This window comes from Zonotrichia albicollis, chromosome 27 (genome assembly GCF_047830755.1).
Source record: "Zonotrichia albicollis isolate bZonAlb1 chromosome 27, bZonAlb1.hap1, whole genome shotgun sequence".
Classification (NCBI taxonomy): Eukaryota; Metazoa; Chordata; class Aves; order Passeriformes; family Passerellidae; genus Zonotrichia; species Zonotrichia albicollis.
In genome coordinates this window covers 5,936,917-5,954,891 of record NC_133845.1, presented here as the reverse complement: position 1 = coordinate 5,954,891, position 17,975 = coordinate 5,936,917, and the positions used below count along the sequence as shown (strand labels likewise).

Below are 17,975 nucleotides of genomic sequence, written 5' to 3'. Positions count from 1 at the left end.
TGGAAATGAGTATATTCTCCCAAAATGACTGAATTTGCCCCAAAATGGACAACACTGCAAAAACGAGCAACAACCCCCAAATTAGGCACTCTTCCCCAGAATGAGTGACAAACCCCAAAACAGAGCAATTCTCTCCCAAATGGAAGAGACGGAAGCCCCCTGTCCCTTAATGACTGTCCCTTAATGAGCTATTCCTAAATAATGGGTTGATTTTCTGGGTGATGTTTGCACAATTTTTAGCAGAAAATGGGATCACAGAAAAGTGAAAAAAATGGGGAAAATCCCCGAGAATGGAATTTATTCTGATTTTTGCCCCTCTGATGGTGGCAGCTGCAGCCAGCAGCTCGTTAGCCAGAAGTTTGTGTTTTTTAGAGATCCCAGAATATTCATGAGCTAAGTCAGTGTTTGGATTTTTTTTTTTTTTTGCTTAAGAACATCATTTTCCTATCAAAAAGCTGCAAAGCACCGCCAGGAGCAAGGGGAGACACAGACACTGGACACCAGTTGCCTAATTAACGTAAGGAATTCTTTATTCCCAGCTGTGCAAAGGGGGGAGTGCGGGGTGGGGCAGCCACGGGGGGGTGACCCTTTGTCCTGGGGTTTGGCCCCGTTTGGAGGCGCCGGGGTGGGAGTGTGGGGGCAGCACCGTGTCAGGTCGGGCAGAGCACTGCAGAGAGACACAGAGAGAGAGAGAGAGAGAGGGGCTGGGGCACTGCACGGGGCACCCGGGGTGCAGGGAGGCAGGAGGATGCACTGGAATGCAGGAGCGAGCTCAGGGATGCAGGAGGATGCATTGGAATAAAGGAGGATGCACAGGGATGCAGGAGCGAGCACAGGGAGGCAGGATAATGCATTGGAATAAAGGAGGATGCACTGGGATGCAGGAGGATGCACTGGAATGCAGGAGCGAGCTCAGGGATGCACAGGGATGCAGGAGGATGCACTGGAATAAAGGAGGATGCAGGAGGATGCATTGGAATGCAGGAGGATGCACTGGAATGCATGAGCAAGCACAGGGATGCACAGGGATGCAGGATGGTGCATTGGAATAAAGGAGGATGCACAGGGATGCATAGAGATGCAGGAGGATGTACAAGGATGTACAAAGATGCATTAGAATGCAGGAGGATGCACTGGAATGCATGAGCAAGCACAAGGATGCACAGGGATGCAAGAGGATGTACAGGAAGGCACACGGGGGTGTGGGGAAGCATGGAAGTGCATTGGGATGCAGGAGGATGCACTGGAATGCAGGAGGATGCACAGAGATGCACAAGGATGCAGGATGATGCATTGGAATAAAGAAGGATGCACAGGGATGCAGGAGGATGCACAGGGATGCACTGGAATGCATGAGCTAGCACAAGGATGCACAGGGATGCACCGGGGGGTGTGGGGAAGCATGGAGGTGCATTGGTATGCAGGAGGATGCACAGGGATGCAGGAGGATGCATTGGAATGCAGGAGGATGCACTGGAATGCATGAGCAAGCACAGGGATGCACAGGGGGATGGGGGGAAGCATGGAGGGGCATTGGGATGCATGAGGATGCACAGGGATGCACAAGGATGCAGGAAGATGCACAGGGATGCAGGAGGATGCACAGGGATGCACAGGGGTGTGTGGGGAAGCACGGAGGTGCATTGGGATGCAGGAAGGTGCACAAGGATGCACAGGGATGCACAAGAATGCAGGATGATGCATTGGAATAAAGGAGGATGCACAGGGATGCAGGAGGATGCACAGGCATGCGTGAGAAGGCACAGGGGTGCACAAAGATGCACGAGGATGCACTGGAATGCAGGGGGACACACAGGGATGCACAAGGATGCAGGAGCATACAGAAGTATGCATGGGGATGCACAAGAATGCATGAGGATGCACAGGAATGCACAAGGATGCAGGAAGATGCATTGTGATCCATAAGGATGCACTGGAATGCATGAGGATGCACTATGATCCATAAGCAAGCACAGGGGTGGACAAGGATACAGGAGGATGCACTTGAATGCATGAGGATGCACAAGGATGCATGAGGATGTACTGTGATCCAGGACAATGCACAGGGATGCACAAGGATGCATTAGAATACAGGAGGATGCACAGGGATGCAGGAGGATGCACAAGTGTGCACGGGGATGCACAAGAATGCACAGTGCAATGCTGCATGAGGGTGCACAGTGACACACTGGGCTGCACTGGGCTGCACGTGCATGGACAGTGGTGCCCAGGGTGCCCAGGGACACACGAGTGTGCCCCACATGCACAGGGGTTCAGGAGCAGAAAGGCTGCATGAGTGTGAATGAGGCACCTGGGCACATGAGGATGCAGAAATGCTGCAGGAGGCTGCACATGGGATGCAGCAGGAACAGGAAAGGGCTGCACACACACAGCAATGCACAGCAGGAACATGAAGGGGATGCACAAGGGCTGCACACACACAGCAATGCGCAGCAGGAACATGAAGGACACACGAGGACTCAGGAGGATGCACAAGAGATGGACAGGAGGGGTGTGGGAGATGCACAGGGATGCACAAGGAGGCCCAGGAGATCCCAGATGGATGGGGATGCCCAAGGGACACACAAAGGATGCAGTGGGAGGCAGGAGATGCAGAAGGGATCTGTGTTGGCGGCCCAGAGCTGCAGAGGAGCTGAGTGAAGGATGCACGAGGGGCAGGAACAGGAGCAGGTACCTTTGAGGATGTAATCCGTGAGCAGAGTGGGCACCTTCTCATTCCCCTCCTTCATGGCAAACAGGACTGTGGGGGAGAACAAAGCTGTGAGCCTGGCCCTGCTGCCCCCCAAATGCCCCTTTCCCCCCCAAACCAGCCCCACAGCTGCCATGCAATTTCCCCATACAATTAATGCAGCAGGCCTGGGAACACCCACACAAACAGGACCAAAAAGGAATTCCATCCCCATTAGCCGACCTGTGCCAGTGCAGAATGGGAGTTTTACCCCCAAACCAACCCTGGTATAGGGAGAATAAACTGGGGGAGGTGTTGGCTTACAACCAGCTGTGCTGCAGTGATGCAAACCAGGGATTTTCCCCACCAGGTGGGTTTATTGCAATGATGATGCAATGTGGGTGGTAGCAGCACCTCAAACTGCCCATGCTGCAATGATGCAAAAAATCCCCCAAACTGGTTGTGCTGCAATGATAGCCCAAACTGCAGCCACTGAAGCAAAGCAGAATGTGCCTTTGTGTCCCCAAAACACGTGATGCTGACCCAAACCAGCAGCTTGAATGGATACTCACTGTTGGTGAGCATCTGCAGGTCCTCAACGGAGGGTGGTGAGCCCTTCTTCTCATAGGGAATCACTGTGTTCAGGTACTGCAAAAACAAAAGCCACCCCAAAAACCACCCCAATGGCACAAAGCTGCCTGGGTTTTGCATTGTCTTGAGACAAATTTGTGCAAAAATAGAGTATTTCTGCAAAATTTCTGCAATTGCATTTAATTTGCAGGTATTTTGGGAAATGCTGAACTAACTGGGTGCTGCAAACTCCACCCAAATCCATCCCTTCTCAGGGAGGACGTTTTGGGGTGAAAACAGGTAATTTTTTCAAGAGGGGTTACCAGGGTGTAGGGGATAGAGCAGTGTTGTTAAATGTAAAATGAAGAAAGATTTTAACAGGGGGTTGGGGGATGCATGGGAATGGGGAGAGCAGGGAGGAGGAGTGAAAACAAACAGATTTGGGCAATTTTGGGGGAAAAGGGCACCTGCTTCTCATTGGTGGTAGGGCCAAAGGTCTGGCGCAGGCCGGAGTGCAGGATGCTGGAGATGCCCTCCATGCTGAAGCGCTGTGGGGACAACCAGGTGTCACCCTGTCACCTCCCAGGACAGCGACATCAGCCTGGCACCTCCCCTGCCACCAGCATCCCCACAACTCCCTGCCTCCCACATCCACACCCTGCCCCGATCCCTGCACCCTGCTCCATACCCCCACCCCATATCCCTTTGTGCCCCTGCTCCAAGTGCCCCTGTCCCTGCATTCCCCCTGTCCTGTGTCCTTCCTATGCCCCTCTACCCCATACTGTCACTATTCCCATCCCATTATTCCATCCCATCGATTGCCTCACCCCCATGTCCTTTAGCCCCACCCTGTCACTATTCCCATCCCATCCCATCCCATTATCCCATCTCATCCCTCATCGCCTTGCCCCCATGTCGCCCTGCCCCACCCTGTCAATATTCCCATCCCATCCCATCCCATCCCATCCCATCCCATCCCATCCCATCCCATCCTTCATCCCCTTGCCCCATCCCGTCCCCACATCCCCCCACTCCCCCCTGGCCCCCGGTTCACCCCTCTCCTGTCGGTGTCCCCCCGGTGCCCACCTTTCGGGGCATGCTGCCGCCGCGCTCGGAGCGCGCCCCTTGCAGGCTCAGCCCCTTGTCCCTGCGGCGGCGCCGGGCGGCCTCTCGCTGCTCTCGCTGCTCGCCCTGCACGGCCAGCAGCGCCCCGATGAACGCCGTCTTCACCTCCTTCTCGAAGGCCAGCTCGTCCCGCCGCGCCAGCTGCGCCACCAGCTCGGCCGAGAGCGCCCGGCTCGCCGCCTCCGCCCGGCCCGCGGCCGCCAGCAGCTCCCGCGCCGACAGCCGGCCCAGCCCTGCCCGGGCAGAGAGCCCTGGTGTGCCGGGGCATCCTGAACATCCACCCCAGCCCTGCCCGGGTACAGAGCCCTGGTGTGCCGGGGCATCCTGAACATCCACCCCAGCCCTGCCCGGGTACAGACTGGCTACTGACCCGGGACATCCCAACAGCTGGCCCAGCCCTGCCCGGGTACAGACCCCTCGTGTCCCAGGCCATCCCCAACAGGGGCTGGAGGGACTTGCAGCCCGTCTCGTTCCACCTCCCTGCCATGGCAGGGTCACCTCCCCTGTCCCAGGCTGCTCCCAGCCCTGCCCAGCCTGGCCTTGGGCACTGCCAGGGACCCAGGGGCAGCCCCAGCTGCTCTGGGCACCCTGTGCCAGGGCCTGCCCACCCTCACAGGGAACAATTCCCAATTCCCAATATCCCATCCAGCCCTGCCCTCTGGCAGTGGGAGCCATTCCCTGTGCCCTGTCCCTCCATCCCTTGTCCCCAGTCCCTCTCCAGCTCCCCTGGAGCCCCTTCAGGCCCTGGCAGGGGCTCTGAGCTCTCCCCAGAGCCTTCTCTTCCCCAGCTCTCCCAGTTTGTCACCCCAGCAGAGGAGCTGCAGCCTTTGGGGCATCCCCGTGGCCTCCTCTGGACTCGCTGCAGGCAGTGCCATGCATGGGGAAAGGAGGGAATGCCTGGTGCAGTCAGGGACACCCCAGTGCAGTCAGTGAAACACACACTGCAGCCAGTAAAATGCATCTCTGCTCAGCGAGATGGGCTCTGCATTTTCTGAGACAGCAAGAGATAAACCCAGAGTGCAATTACTGATATGCTCAGAGCCATAAACGACGTGCCCAGAGCAATTAAGGGACTTCTGGCACCATTAGTGACATGCGAGGTGCACTCAGTGATACTCTCAGTGCAATTAGTGACAGGCAGGCTGTGATTAATGACATGTATGGTGCAATCAGTGACATGTATGGTGCAATTAGTGACACGTGTGGTGCAATCATTGACATGCATCGTGCAACTGGTGACATGTATGGTGTGATTATGGACATGCATGGTGCAATTGGTGACATGCACAGTGCCATTAGTGACATGGTGTGATTGGTAAGCTGCACAGTGAGATAAAGAGCAGAGCAATGAGTGACGTGCCTGGGCCTGCTGGTGACACAGCCCACGCCAGCAGTGACAAATCTCACGTGCATGGAACCCCCATGCAGAACACAAAGGCTCCTGGTGACCCCCACGTGCCTTTCCACACCAGAAGCCACATCCCTGTGTTCTTCACAGTTTTTGCCAAGAGCCCTTCTGGCAAAGTCCCAGAGCAAGCCAGCACTGAGGCCTGGAGAGACTCAGTTGTCCAATTTGGTTGGAATTGTCCCCAAAAAGTGACTGGCCTGGGCTTTGCTGGCCGTACCTTCGTGGGAGCAGTTGTTGTTGAGGGCAGGGGAGAAAGCATGCAGCTCCCGCAGCACGATGGGCTCCGTGCCCCCACCACCACCTTTGCCTTCAGCATCAGCCTTGCTTTCTTCCTCCTCCTCCTCATCCTCCTCCTCCTCCTCTTCCTCTTCACCCTCGGGGTCAGCCTCGGGGTCGGGTGAGCTCTGCATAAGCTCCTCCAGCTCCTCGATGACCTGTGGGGCATCAGGGACCTCCATGTGCACCTGCAACTGTCCTGCACCCTGCATCCCACACCTGCATCCTTCCTGCACCCTGCACCCCACACCTGCAACTGTCCTGCACCCTGCACCCCACACCTGCATCCTTCCTGCACCCTGCACCCCACACCTGCAACTGTCCTGCACCCTGCATCCCACACCTGCATCCTTCCTGCACCTTGCACCCCTCACATCCTGCACCCACACCTGCAACTGCTCCCTTCATCCTGCACCTGCATCCTCTATCTCCATCCTCCATCTGCATCCTGCTCCCTCCATCCTCCATCCTTATCAGCATTCTGCATCCTCCCCTCCATGCTGCATCTGCATTCTGCTCCCCTCCTCCTGCATCAGCACCTGCATTTACATCCATCTGCACCCTGGCTCCTGCATCTGCATCCCACACTCCCACCCACATCCAAATCCCACATTCCATGGACACTGGGGACCTGCACCCACATCTAAATCTGCATCCTGCACCTGGCTGCATCTGCTCTCTGCACCCACCTCCTCCTCCTGCATCCTGCATCCTGTACTTGCACCTGCACCTGCATTCTCTATCCTGCATCCACACCCCCCTACTGCCTCCACATCCCCCTCACCACATCTGGACCCTGCATCCTGCACCCCACATCTGCACCTTGCATGTGGAACCTGCACCCTGCACCCCACATCTGCACCCTGCACCCCACACCAGCACCTGCAGCTGCATCCATCCCACCTCTGCCCCCCACACTTCCATCCTTCCCCCCACGCCCCCATTTTGTACAGCAGCACCCACAGCCCACCTTCCACATGCACCCAAATCCCTCATCACCCCCACAGCCCACACTTCTGCCTACATCCACATTCCAAGTCCACACCCCAAAATGGGATTTGCCTTTTCCTTGTACTTTCAGCTCATGGTCATGGGCTGAGGTGGCCAAGCCTGGCTTTTGGTGCCCCTGGGTACCTGCTCAGCTGTCAGCAGCGGCTCCTCATTGATCCCAGAGTCCTGCTCACTCCTCTCAGTCAGCTCCTCTTCCTCTTCCTCCTCCTCCTCCTTCCCACCGAGCTGCAGGAGACACAGGCTGGGCAGCCTTGGGGGCACCACAGGCCCAGCCTGGTGTGGGCACGGCCCCAGCAGGGACAGAGCCACAGCCCTGGCATGGGGGGACATGGGGGGACATCAAATGGGACACGGTGCATTGAGGGTGCTGCATGGAGATGCTGGATGGGGATGTTGGACGGGGCTTTGGGCAGGGACAACGGACAGCACTGGAGGCAGAGGTGTTGCAGGAGATGGATGGAGATGTTGGACAGGTCCTGGATGGAGATGGTAGGATGGAGCCATGGAGTAGGAAGAAGGGAGAAGTCCAGGTGTGCTGGATGGAGGTGCTGGATGAGAGTGGGGTTGGACACGCTCGGTGGAGACACAGGGGATGCTGGAGATGAGAGCTGGTGGGGCTGAATGGGGGAGGTCTGATGGAGACACAGGGTGGGGACACCAGGTGGGGACGTGGCAGAGGGGAACACCACCAGAGAATGGATGGATGGATGGATGGATGGATGGATGGATGGATGGATGATGGATGGATGGATGGATGATGGATGGATGGATGGATGGATGGATGGATGATGGATGGATGGATGGATGATGGATGGATTGATGGATGATGGATGGATGGATGGATGATGCATGGATGGATGGATGGATGGATTGATGGATGATGGATGGATGGATGGATGATGGATGGATGGATGGATGGATGATGGATGGATGGATGGATGATGGATGATGGATGAGGGATGGATGATGATGGATGGATGGATGGATGGATGGATGGATGGATGATGGATGGATTGATGGATGATGGATGGATGATGGATGGATGGATGGATGATGGATGGATGGATGATGGATGGATGGATGGATGATGGATAGATGGATGGATGGATGATGGATGGATGGATGGATGATGGATGGATGGATGGATGGATGGATGGATGATGATGGATGGATGGATGGATGGATGGATGGATGGGGGATGGATGGATGGATGGATGGATGGATGGATGGATGATGGATGATGGATGGATGGATATGTAGGGTGAGGAGGCATCTTCTTTTTCCCCACCTTCACCATCTTTTTTCACTTTTTTAGCAGAAAACAACCCAAGGAAGTGATCTTCTCTTCCCCCTTCAGCAACACATCCAAATGGGTTCAATTCCATGGATACCGGGACATTTTTACAACCCCAAAAGCAGCTACTGACAGCACAAACTCACTACAAATGAAAACCCATTTTCTACCCCAAAACCACCCACCCCAACGTGGCATGGGGGCAAACTGGCACAGACCAGGTGCTAAGCCAACCCTTTGTGGGTGGTTTGCAGTGCATGATGGTCACTGAGCCTCGGGGCTGACTGACAGCTGTCAATCACAGGCAGGGGACCCTGTGGGGATGTCACAGCCCTACCTGGGGGTCGGTGCCATCGAGGGCCTCGGTCCCGGGGAGCTGCCAGGGCCGGGGGGAGCCCCGGGGGGCAAAGCCATCAGTGAGAGCGTCCCAGACCCTGCAGGGAGGCGGGTGGTCAGTGCTGATCCCAAAATGCTGCATCTCAGAGACACAGCCCAAAAGTGGCACGCCAAAATGCTGCAAAACACCCTGAAATGCAGCCCAGAAATATCCCAAATTGCAGCCCTGAAACTTCCTGAATGCAGCTCAGAAATAACCCAAAATGCAGCCCTGAAACTTCCTGAATGCAGCCCACAAATCTCCCAAAATGCAGCTCAGAAATATCCCAAAATGCACCCCAGAAATAACCCAAAATGTAGCCCAGAAACTTCCTGAAATGCAGCCCAGAAATCTCCCAAAATGCAGCTCAGAAATATCCCAAAATGCACCCCAGAAATAACCCAAAATGTAGCCCAGAAACTTCCTGAAATGCAGCCCAGAAACTTCCTGAATGCAGCCCAAAAATATCCCAAAATGCAGCGCAAAAATATCCCAAAATGCAGCCCAGAAACAACCCAAAATACAGCCCTGAAATTTCCCAAAATACAGCCCAGAAACTTCCTGAATGCAGCCCAAAAATATCCCAAAATGCAGCCCAGAAACAACCCAAAATACAGCCCTGAAAATTCCCAAAATGCAGCCCAGAAATATTCCGAAATTCAGCCCTGAAACATCCCAAAATGCAGCCCAGGAACACCCTGAAATGCAGCCCAGAAATATCCCAAAATACAGCCCAGAAATATCCCAAAATGACCTCCAAAAATCCCCAAACACCGCTGAGATGCCTGAAACATCCCAAACCACCCCAAATGATATCCCAGAAAACCCCAAATGCTGTCCTAGAAGACCCCAAAGCTTCTCAAAACAGCATCATGAAATCCTGCCCTGAAATACCCCAAAGTACCCCAAAATGCTTCCCCAGCACCTGAGATGCCCCCTAAATGTCATTTTGAAATGCCGCTATCAAAACACTCCCAAAGGCCACAGCAGTGCCCCAAAATGTCTCTAAATGTCCCCAAATGCCACTCAAAAACATCACCACCCTGAAGCAGCACAAAACACCCCAAAATTCTGCCCTGGAATATTCCAAACTGTCCCCAAATGCTCTTCTGAAACACCCCCAAAATGCCACCCTGTCATGTTCCAAACACCCACTCCCCTCACTGAAATACCCCAGAAATCCCAAAATGTCACTTTTCAACCCCTAGAAATACCCTAAAACACCTTCTTAAAATAGTGACCAAAAGAGGAGAAAATAGAGAATGAAAAGAGGGGAAAGAGGGAAAAAAAGGAAAAGGGGAAAAGAGGAGAAATGAGAAAAAAAAGGGGTACAGAAGAAGATGGAAAAAGGGCAAAAAGGGGGAAAAAGGGAAGAAGTGGGAGAAGGAAAATTTGGGTAAAAGGGGAGAACTAGAAGAAAAAATGAGAAAGAGGGAAAAGAAGAAAAATGGAGGGAAATGGAGAAAGAGGAACACAAGGGAAGAAGGAAATAATAGGGAATAGAAAAAGAGCCAAAAGAGGGAAAAAGGAAAAATCAGGAGAAAAGACAAATAGGGAAAAAGAGAAAATGTAGGGAAAAAGGGAGAATGAAGGGGAAAATGGAGAAAAGGGCAAGGAAAGCAGAGAAAGGGAAGAAATGGAGGAGAAAGACAAAAAATGGGAAAAAATAGCTGAAAAGTGGCAACATTGAGAAAAAGGCCAAAAATGGGAGAGAAGGTCAAAAATGGGGGAAAGGCACAGAAAGAAATTAGAAATTTTCTCCCCATCTGAGGCAAGACCCCCATTTTCCCACCAGAAATGGGTTCAGTCCAGTTGGTGCCTCAAAATCACCCCAAAACCATTTGTCCCTTTTCCAGCCTCAAAACTGCTCCTTTTTGGGATTTATTCTATTTCCCTTTTCACCAGGGCTGAATTCCCTTTGGAATTACAGAGTTCACAAATGAACATACAAAAAATCAAAAAATGCAGATGCCAAATCTTAAATACTTATTTTTTAAACAAAGCGCTGCAAATTAGTAATTATTCCCTCAAATTTGATTTTTTTTTTTCTCTGCTCTTAAAGGACCAGCAGGCCAAGACCAGCAGTGATTTCTGAGTTAATTATGGCAAGAAATGGTTAAAAACTCTGGAAATGCATTGCCTGTGAGGCCATGGCCCCTCCCCCAGCCTGCACACAGGGCTCATTCAAAGGAGACTGAAAAAAAAAGCCCTGTTTTGCCCAAAGTGACCCAAAAAAGACACAATAAGTGGCACAAAGCGGCGACAGCGCGGCAGCCCCGGCGCGCAGCCAAGCTGCATTTTGCTCTCAAAAACCACGAATTTGACAAATTGCAAAAATCACTGCAGCCTCAGTGGGTTTGGGGGAAAAAAATTCAAACGCAAACCAGCAGATTTGGGGCTTTTTTGGGTTGAATGTAACCCCTTTGCTTGGTGAGAATGAGGGTTAATGATTTTGGAATAATCCAAATTAAACAGACAAAAAATCCACTAGAAATGTGAGAGTGTGAATCATCAGGAGGAAAAAGGCCAAGGATTTGCAGGAAAAGAAATGGCATTTTGGAACAAAACAAGGTTTTTAATGAAACTGTAGGATTTAACACAAAGGCACAATAATAACTGGGGAGCCTGGGGGGGATTTCACCCTAGGGAACTTGGCCGTCCCCTAGCATGGTACAGAGGGGGTCTACTCACATCTTACTCAAGGTTTATGTTCAACCCCTGGGGCTTTCCTTGCACAGACAGAGCTTTGGCTCCTTGCAGTGTGGCACGGGACACGCTGCTCTTCCTCCTCATAGGCTGCTACTCCAGGGACCTCACACAGCTACTCCCAGGATCCTACACAGCTACTCCAAGGAGCTGTATGATCACAGCACAGTCCAGGTGCTGATTTGTATTTGATAGGCTCATAGAAGAGCACAAAGAGGTCCAACAGGCCGTGGGGGGGTGTTACTCATAAGATACTACACCACTACTCTGAAGTGCTACACAGCCATGCTGTGTGCACGCTCTGGGAAAGGGGAGTGTTTATTGACCATGACAGGATGCGGGCAGGCTCGAGGGTCTACTTATAGAATGCTACACAGCTACTCAAAAGATACTACAGGGACACTCAAAAGATACTATGCAGCTACTCAAAAGATGCTACACAGCTATTCCACGCTGCTGCACTGTGCTGTGATGCCAGGGGCCAAGCTGCACGTGGGCTGTACCTTGCAAGGCAGCACGCAGGCCCTTACTCACAGGATACTACAGGGAGTATGGCGCGGAGCACGGCCGTGCTGCGGTGCTGGGAGGTTGCCTGCCCTGTGGGGGGGTTCAGGGTGGGAAGAGGCCCCAGGAGCAGGGGGGTTTACTCACTCCTCGTCCTGCAGGCGCTCCTCCTCCTCCTGCGCCTGCAGCCGGCCCCGCACGGGCGCCAGGCCCTCGGTGGCGGCGTCGTAGTTGCGGAAGCACACGGTGAGCTTCTCGTCAAACTCCTGCACCAGGTCCTCCATGGACTTGAAGCTCATCATCTCGGCAGAGAAGCTCTCCAGCTCGGCCAGCGCGGGGTCCGCGGGGCGCGGCGGGGACCCCCCATCGTCCGCGGGCCCCTCCTCGAACTCCTCCTCCAGGCTGACCAGCGGCGCCTCCATCCCTCGCACGGCTCTGCTGCTGCTGCTGCTGCTGCCTTAGCTGCAGGGACAGGAACCGTCAGGAACGGGCTACTAGCAGCTTACAACAGCCAGCAGCCCATCGGGCACCGGGCTACTAACAGCTTCCAACAGCCAGCAACCCGTCAGGCACTGGGCTACAAACAGGTTACAACACCCAGCAACCTGTCAGGCACTGGGCTACAAACAGGTTACAACATCCAGCTCCCCATTCCCTCAGGTTACAACATCTAGCTCCCTGTTCCCTCACTAGGCTACTAACAGCTTACAACACCCAGCAACACATTCCCTCACCAGGGTACTAACAGCTTACAACACCCAGCTCCCCGTTCCCTCAGGTTACAATGTCCAGCTCCCTGTTCCATTCCCTCACCAGGCTTCTAACAGCTTACAACACCCAGCTCTTTGTTCCCTCAGATTACAACACCCAGCTCCCTGTTCTGTTCCCTCACCAGGCTACTAACAGGTTACAACACCCAGCTGCCTGTTCCCTTAGGTTACAACACCCAGCTCCCCATTCTCTTAGCTGCTGCCAGGGCTGTTATACAACCAACAGTATCTCTGTAGTATCCTCGTAGTATCCCAACAGGATGTGCTACCTTCAGAAGAAATATTCCGATATTGTGGCACTACTCTAGTGGTAATTTCATAGTTGCAACAAAGTGTTCATAGTGGTCCAAGCAGCTCAGTGCTGCCCTGGCAGTAGGTAAGAAATGTCACACCACTGTCCATTTCCCTGGAGTGGGAGTATCCTGGCTGTATCCTCACACCATATTGTCAGATTATGCCCTTTTCTGACCCAGAGATGGGTAACTGAGAGGTGTTTTAAAAACTTTTATTCTATTTTCAGTCTCATGTGAAGGGTGAGACAATACAGATGTTATAATTCACACCATCACAATCAGAAACCAACTAAATACAATAATTTCCTAATCACAATACACTATAAGCTTTTCTTGGCCTATCAGCTTTAGCCACCTCTCAGTTACCCCATCTCTGAGGCAGAAAAGGTTTTAATCTCACATTATATCACTGCTAAGCAAGTGGCCTGAAAGTATCAGCAATGTGCTGCCAGTACCCCAAAAATGTGAGTGCTGCCCTGATGGCATCCCAGAATTATCTTACCATGACCTTTGCTAGTGCCCTTGTGTAGCATCTTGGAAGCATCCTACAGATAAGTGCACTTTACTCCTGAGAGTATCCTACTGCAAACTGACCCCTGTCCTGAGAGCATCCCACTGCAAACTGACCCCTAGCCTGAGAATATCCTACTGCAAACTGACCCTGTCCTGAGAATATCCTACTGCAAACTGTCCTGGAGTATCCTACTCCAAACTGACCCCTGTCCTGAGAGCATCCCACTGCAAACTGACCCATCCTGAGAATATCCTACTGACCCCTGTCCTGGAATATCCTACTGCAAACTGACCCTGTCCTGGAGTGTCCTACTGCAAACTGACCCCTGGCCTGAGAATATCCTACTGACCCCTATCCTGGAATATCCTACTGCAAACTGACCCTGTCCTGAGAGCATCCCACTGCAAACTGACCCATCCTGAGAATACCCTACTCCAAACTGACCCCTGTCCTGGAATATCCTACTCCAAACTGACCTGTCCTGGAGCATCCTACTCCAAACTGACCCCTGGCCTGAGAGTGTCCTACTCCAAACTGACCCCTGTCCTGGAGCATCCTACTCCAAACTGAGCCCTGTCCTGAGAATATCGCACTGCACATTGACCCCTGTCCTGAGAGCATCCACTGACCCCTGTCCTGGAGTGTCCCACTGCAAACTGACCCCTGTCCTGGAGCACCTCGGGAGCTCTGTGATAATATCCTGGTAATGTTGTATCCTAGCAATGACCCTGTAGTATCTTAGTAGTGCCTCATTAGTAATACTCATTAGCATTAGCAACGCATTTACAATTAGCCAAGGGATATTTTGGAGTGTCATCCTAATAACATCTTGGCAACATCCTGATAGTACCTTTGTGCTACACTGAGAGTATCCTAGTAGCAGCTCAGCATTGAGTAGCTCAGCATTGTCATGATGTTGTACTAGCACAGGCAGAAATATCCTGATTCTGTCAGGAGCATCCCAAGAGCACCCTGGTGCCCTGACAGTATCACAGTAGTAGATAAGGAGTGTGCTGATAGGATCCCAGTAGTAGTGTAATGGGATCCAGCTGTTATCCTCAGTGTGTAGGTGCTGCTGTGGTGTTATCCAGGTATTTTACTGCCCTGTAACCACACTGAAAGCAACCTGAACGTATCTTGGGAGGAACCTTGTGTGAGCTGCTCCAGTGGTCCCTTCATATGAGTACCTCAGTATCTTAGTAGCAGCCTGATAGTACCTTAGTGGAGCTTTTATAGCACCCCAGTGGCATCCACAGAGTATCCTGAGAGTAGCTTAGTGCCCCTCTGCAAGTTCCTCACTGCTGTCTGCAGAGTAGCCTGTCCACATCCTAGTAAACTCATGACATCCCAGCAGCACCTGAGAGCATCTCAGCTGTGTCTTGGTAATATTTCACTACTCCCTCAGGAGATTACTGAGAATATCCTAGCAGCATCCTAGCAGCAGCCCCAGAGGAAGCAATGAGTAACTCAGTAGTAAGCCAGGAGCAGCCCAGCACAGGTGTCAGCACCCCAGCTCACTGCCCAGCCTGGCCATGTTCCCTGGGGAGGGCAGCACAAACATCACAGCTCTGGGGAAAACCTGCCCTGAAAGGGTTTCCAGTCACACACCCCATGCACGTGTGCCCCACTGGTGCCCCGAGCCCTGCAGCACACGCCCTGTGCATGCACACCCTGCACGTGTGCGCTGCAGGGGAGCCCAGCCCTGCACACACCTGCAGCACACACAGACACACAGATACACAGACACACAGACACACACACATGACAGGGCCTGGTGCTCCTTGTGAACACGCATGCCATGCACAGAGACATGCAAAGCACACACACAGAGCAGTGCATGCATGCACAGAGTGTCTGCAGATAGGTGCATACATGCTGCAGTGGTGCACCTGAGCTGGGCTGCACACACATCCACCCCCACGTGCCCCAGTGCATGCACACCCTGTCCCATGAAAGCCTTTGCACTCACACATCCCCACATGTGCAAGCATGCACACCTCTGCAAGCACACCCCCCAACAGTGCAACGCTGTACACACACACACAGAGTGCACCCCAGTGCATGCCTGTATCCCCTTGCACACCTTGTGCACTGCTGTGCACTTGTGCATTCCCACACATGCACCACGGCCCTCTCAGCAGCAGCTCCAGGCCCCACACACACCTACACACAGCTGCACCTCCACGTGCCTCTGCAGCTGCACACGCACACCTGCACACACGCACACACACCTCCATGCACACACATCTGCACAGACACAGCCCTGCATGCACATCTGGACATGCTCACATCTGCACACACACACATCTGTGTGCACACACATCTGCGCACACACGCACATCTGGACACACACATGCACATCCCTTGCACACACATCTGCATGCACACATCTCTTGCACACACGCATATCCCTTGCACATACGCACAGCCCTGCACACATGCATCTGCACACACACACATCCCTTGCACGCACGCGCACACATCTGGACCCGCAGACGCACATCCCTTGCACACGCATCTGGACATGCGCGTGCACACCCCTTGCACGCACGCTCAGCCCTTACACGCACGCACATCGCTCGCACACACGCACATCCCTCGCACACATATCTGCACACGCACACCGCTCGCACACTCGCTGCGCGCACACGCACACAAACACTCGCGCACGGACCCGCCCTCGCCGCCCCTCCCTGCGCCGCCCCGCAGGCGCCCTCCCCGCGTCCCCAGGACCCCCCAGGCCGCCCCCGCAGCGTGCGAGCGCAGCGCGCTCCCCGCACGGCCCCGCACGGCCCCGCACGGCCGCTGACAGCGGCGCGGCCCCGGCCCCGCTCCCCGGCCCTGCCCGCAGCGTCAGCCCGCGGTGCGCCCCAACCCGACACCCCCGCAACACCCCCGTGCGACCCCCGCAAGGACAGCATCGCCCCCGATGCAAGGAGAGCATCGCCCCCCATGCAAAGACAGCATCGCCCCCCATAAAATGACAGCATCGCCCCTGCTTCCCCCGAACCCCGCACTCTTCACTGCCTCCCCAGCCCCGCACCCCCCTGCAGCCCCCCCAGCCCCACACCCCCTTAAGCCCCCCAGCTCCGCATCCACCTGCAGCCCCTCTACAGCCCCCCTGCAGCCCCCCAGCCCCCCCCAGACCCCCCCCGGCCCCGCACCCACCTGCAGCCCCGCATCCTCCGCTCCGCGCCGGGGGGTGCTACTCCCGCACTGCGCAGGCGCGGGGGAGGACCGGTGACGTCACCGCGAAGGGGGATGCGGATGGTGGTCAAGGGAGCCGTGACGTCATCGCTCACCCCGGGGGGGCTCCGTCCTTTTATCTGTCCCCAAAAATCCCTTTGAACCCCCCCCCTCTGTCCATCCATCATTTATACACGCGGGTCTGTGTGTCCCTGACACCGAGGGAGAAAGGGAAAACATCATTGAAACCATGGAAATGACAATGGGAATTTATAGAGAGGAAACAGAAAAAAAGATTACATAAAGGTCGAGTCATATACCCGAAGATTTTTGCTTTTCTAAAATAAAACAATTAAAAATTATAAAACAAAAATAAAGGGAAATTAGAAAATAAAAATCCTTTTTCATCTCAAAAAAATAAAATAGTAATCACAAGAAATGAGCAGTTTTTTATAATAATTTTACTTCAGCTTTAGCTTTTAACATTTAATAGCAATTAAAAAAATTGCTTTAGATGAATGTTGTCATGTATGCTGGAGGGTTGGGTTTTTTCTTTTCTTTCCTGTTTTTGGTTTTTTTTGTTTTGTTTTTTTTTTTGGTTTTTGTTTTTATTTTTGGTTTATTTTGTTTTTGGTTTTGTTTCTTTTTTTTTAAATCTGGGTTTAGTTCACAGCCAAGTGGAATATGTGGGCTTAAGCTCAGTTTCCCAGATCTCTGCTGCCTGCAGCTGCCTTCTCCTTCTCCATGCTGGTTTTCCATGCAGCAGAACAGGAGAAAGGTTTCTCCTCTGGCTCATGGCTTCAAGTTGTTAATATTAAGGAAAAAAACCTGAAAAGAGTCTGTGGAATGGTTGTTGTTAAGTTTGATGAAATTTTGCCAAGTCCTGGCTGGAGCCCCGCGTGCTTTGGCTCGGTGCCGGAGAAATCCTCGAATGCCAGAAAGGTTTGGGCTGGGAAGGACAAGGACCCTAAAGCTCAATTTGTTCCCAGGCTTGGACCAGCTTGCTCAGAGCCCCATCAAACGTGGCCCTGAACACTTCAGGGCATGGAGAAGCTTCTGTGGGATGCCCATGCCAGGCCTGCTCACCCTCACAGGCTGGATTTCTTCCCAAAATCACATCCAAAATCCTGCCCTCTGTCATTCCCTTGGTTCTGTCCCTCCAGACCCTCACCCCAAGTCCCTTGGGTGGTGCATGTCATGTTAGCCAGGCAGGATCAGTTCTTCTCACATCTGAAACTACAAACTGACAAAAT

At 53.3% G+C, this 17,975-nt stretch overlaps 1 protein-coding gene across 2 annotated transcripts; it reads right to left on the bottom strand.

The window, feature by feature from the left end:
* Positions 1-504: 504 nt before the first annotated feature.
* On the bottom strand, positions 505-16,864 carry FEZ1 (fasciculation and elongation protein zeta 1). Of its 2 annotated transcripts, none has more exons than XM_074527876.1 (10): positions 16,705-16,864; positions 12,107-12,421; positions 8,711-8,807; positions 7,203-7,304; positions 6,010-6,226; positions 4,346-4,635; positions 3,727-3,807; positions 3,262-3,337; positions 2,696-2,761; positions 505-667 (listed from the first exon to the last, which is right to left on the bottom strand). In XM_074527876.1, exons 2-10 carry the CDS (start codon positions 12,379-12,381, stop codon positions 651-653), a joined length of 1,221 nt encoding a protein of 406 aa, XP_074383977.1. In that variant the 5' UTR covers positions 12,382-12,421; positions 16,705-16,864; the 3' UTR covers positions 505-650. The 2 variants fall into 2 exon arrangements, with proteins under 2 accessions (XP_074383977.1, XP_074383978.1); XM_074527877.1 differs by having other exon boundaries at positions 4,346-4,617.
* Between the last annotated feature and the right edge of the window lie 1,111 nt (positions 16,865-17,975).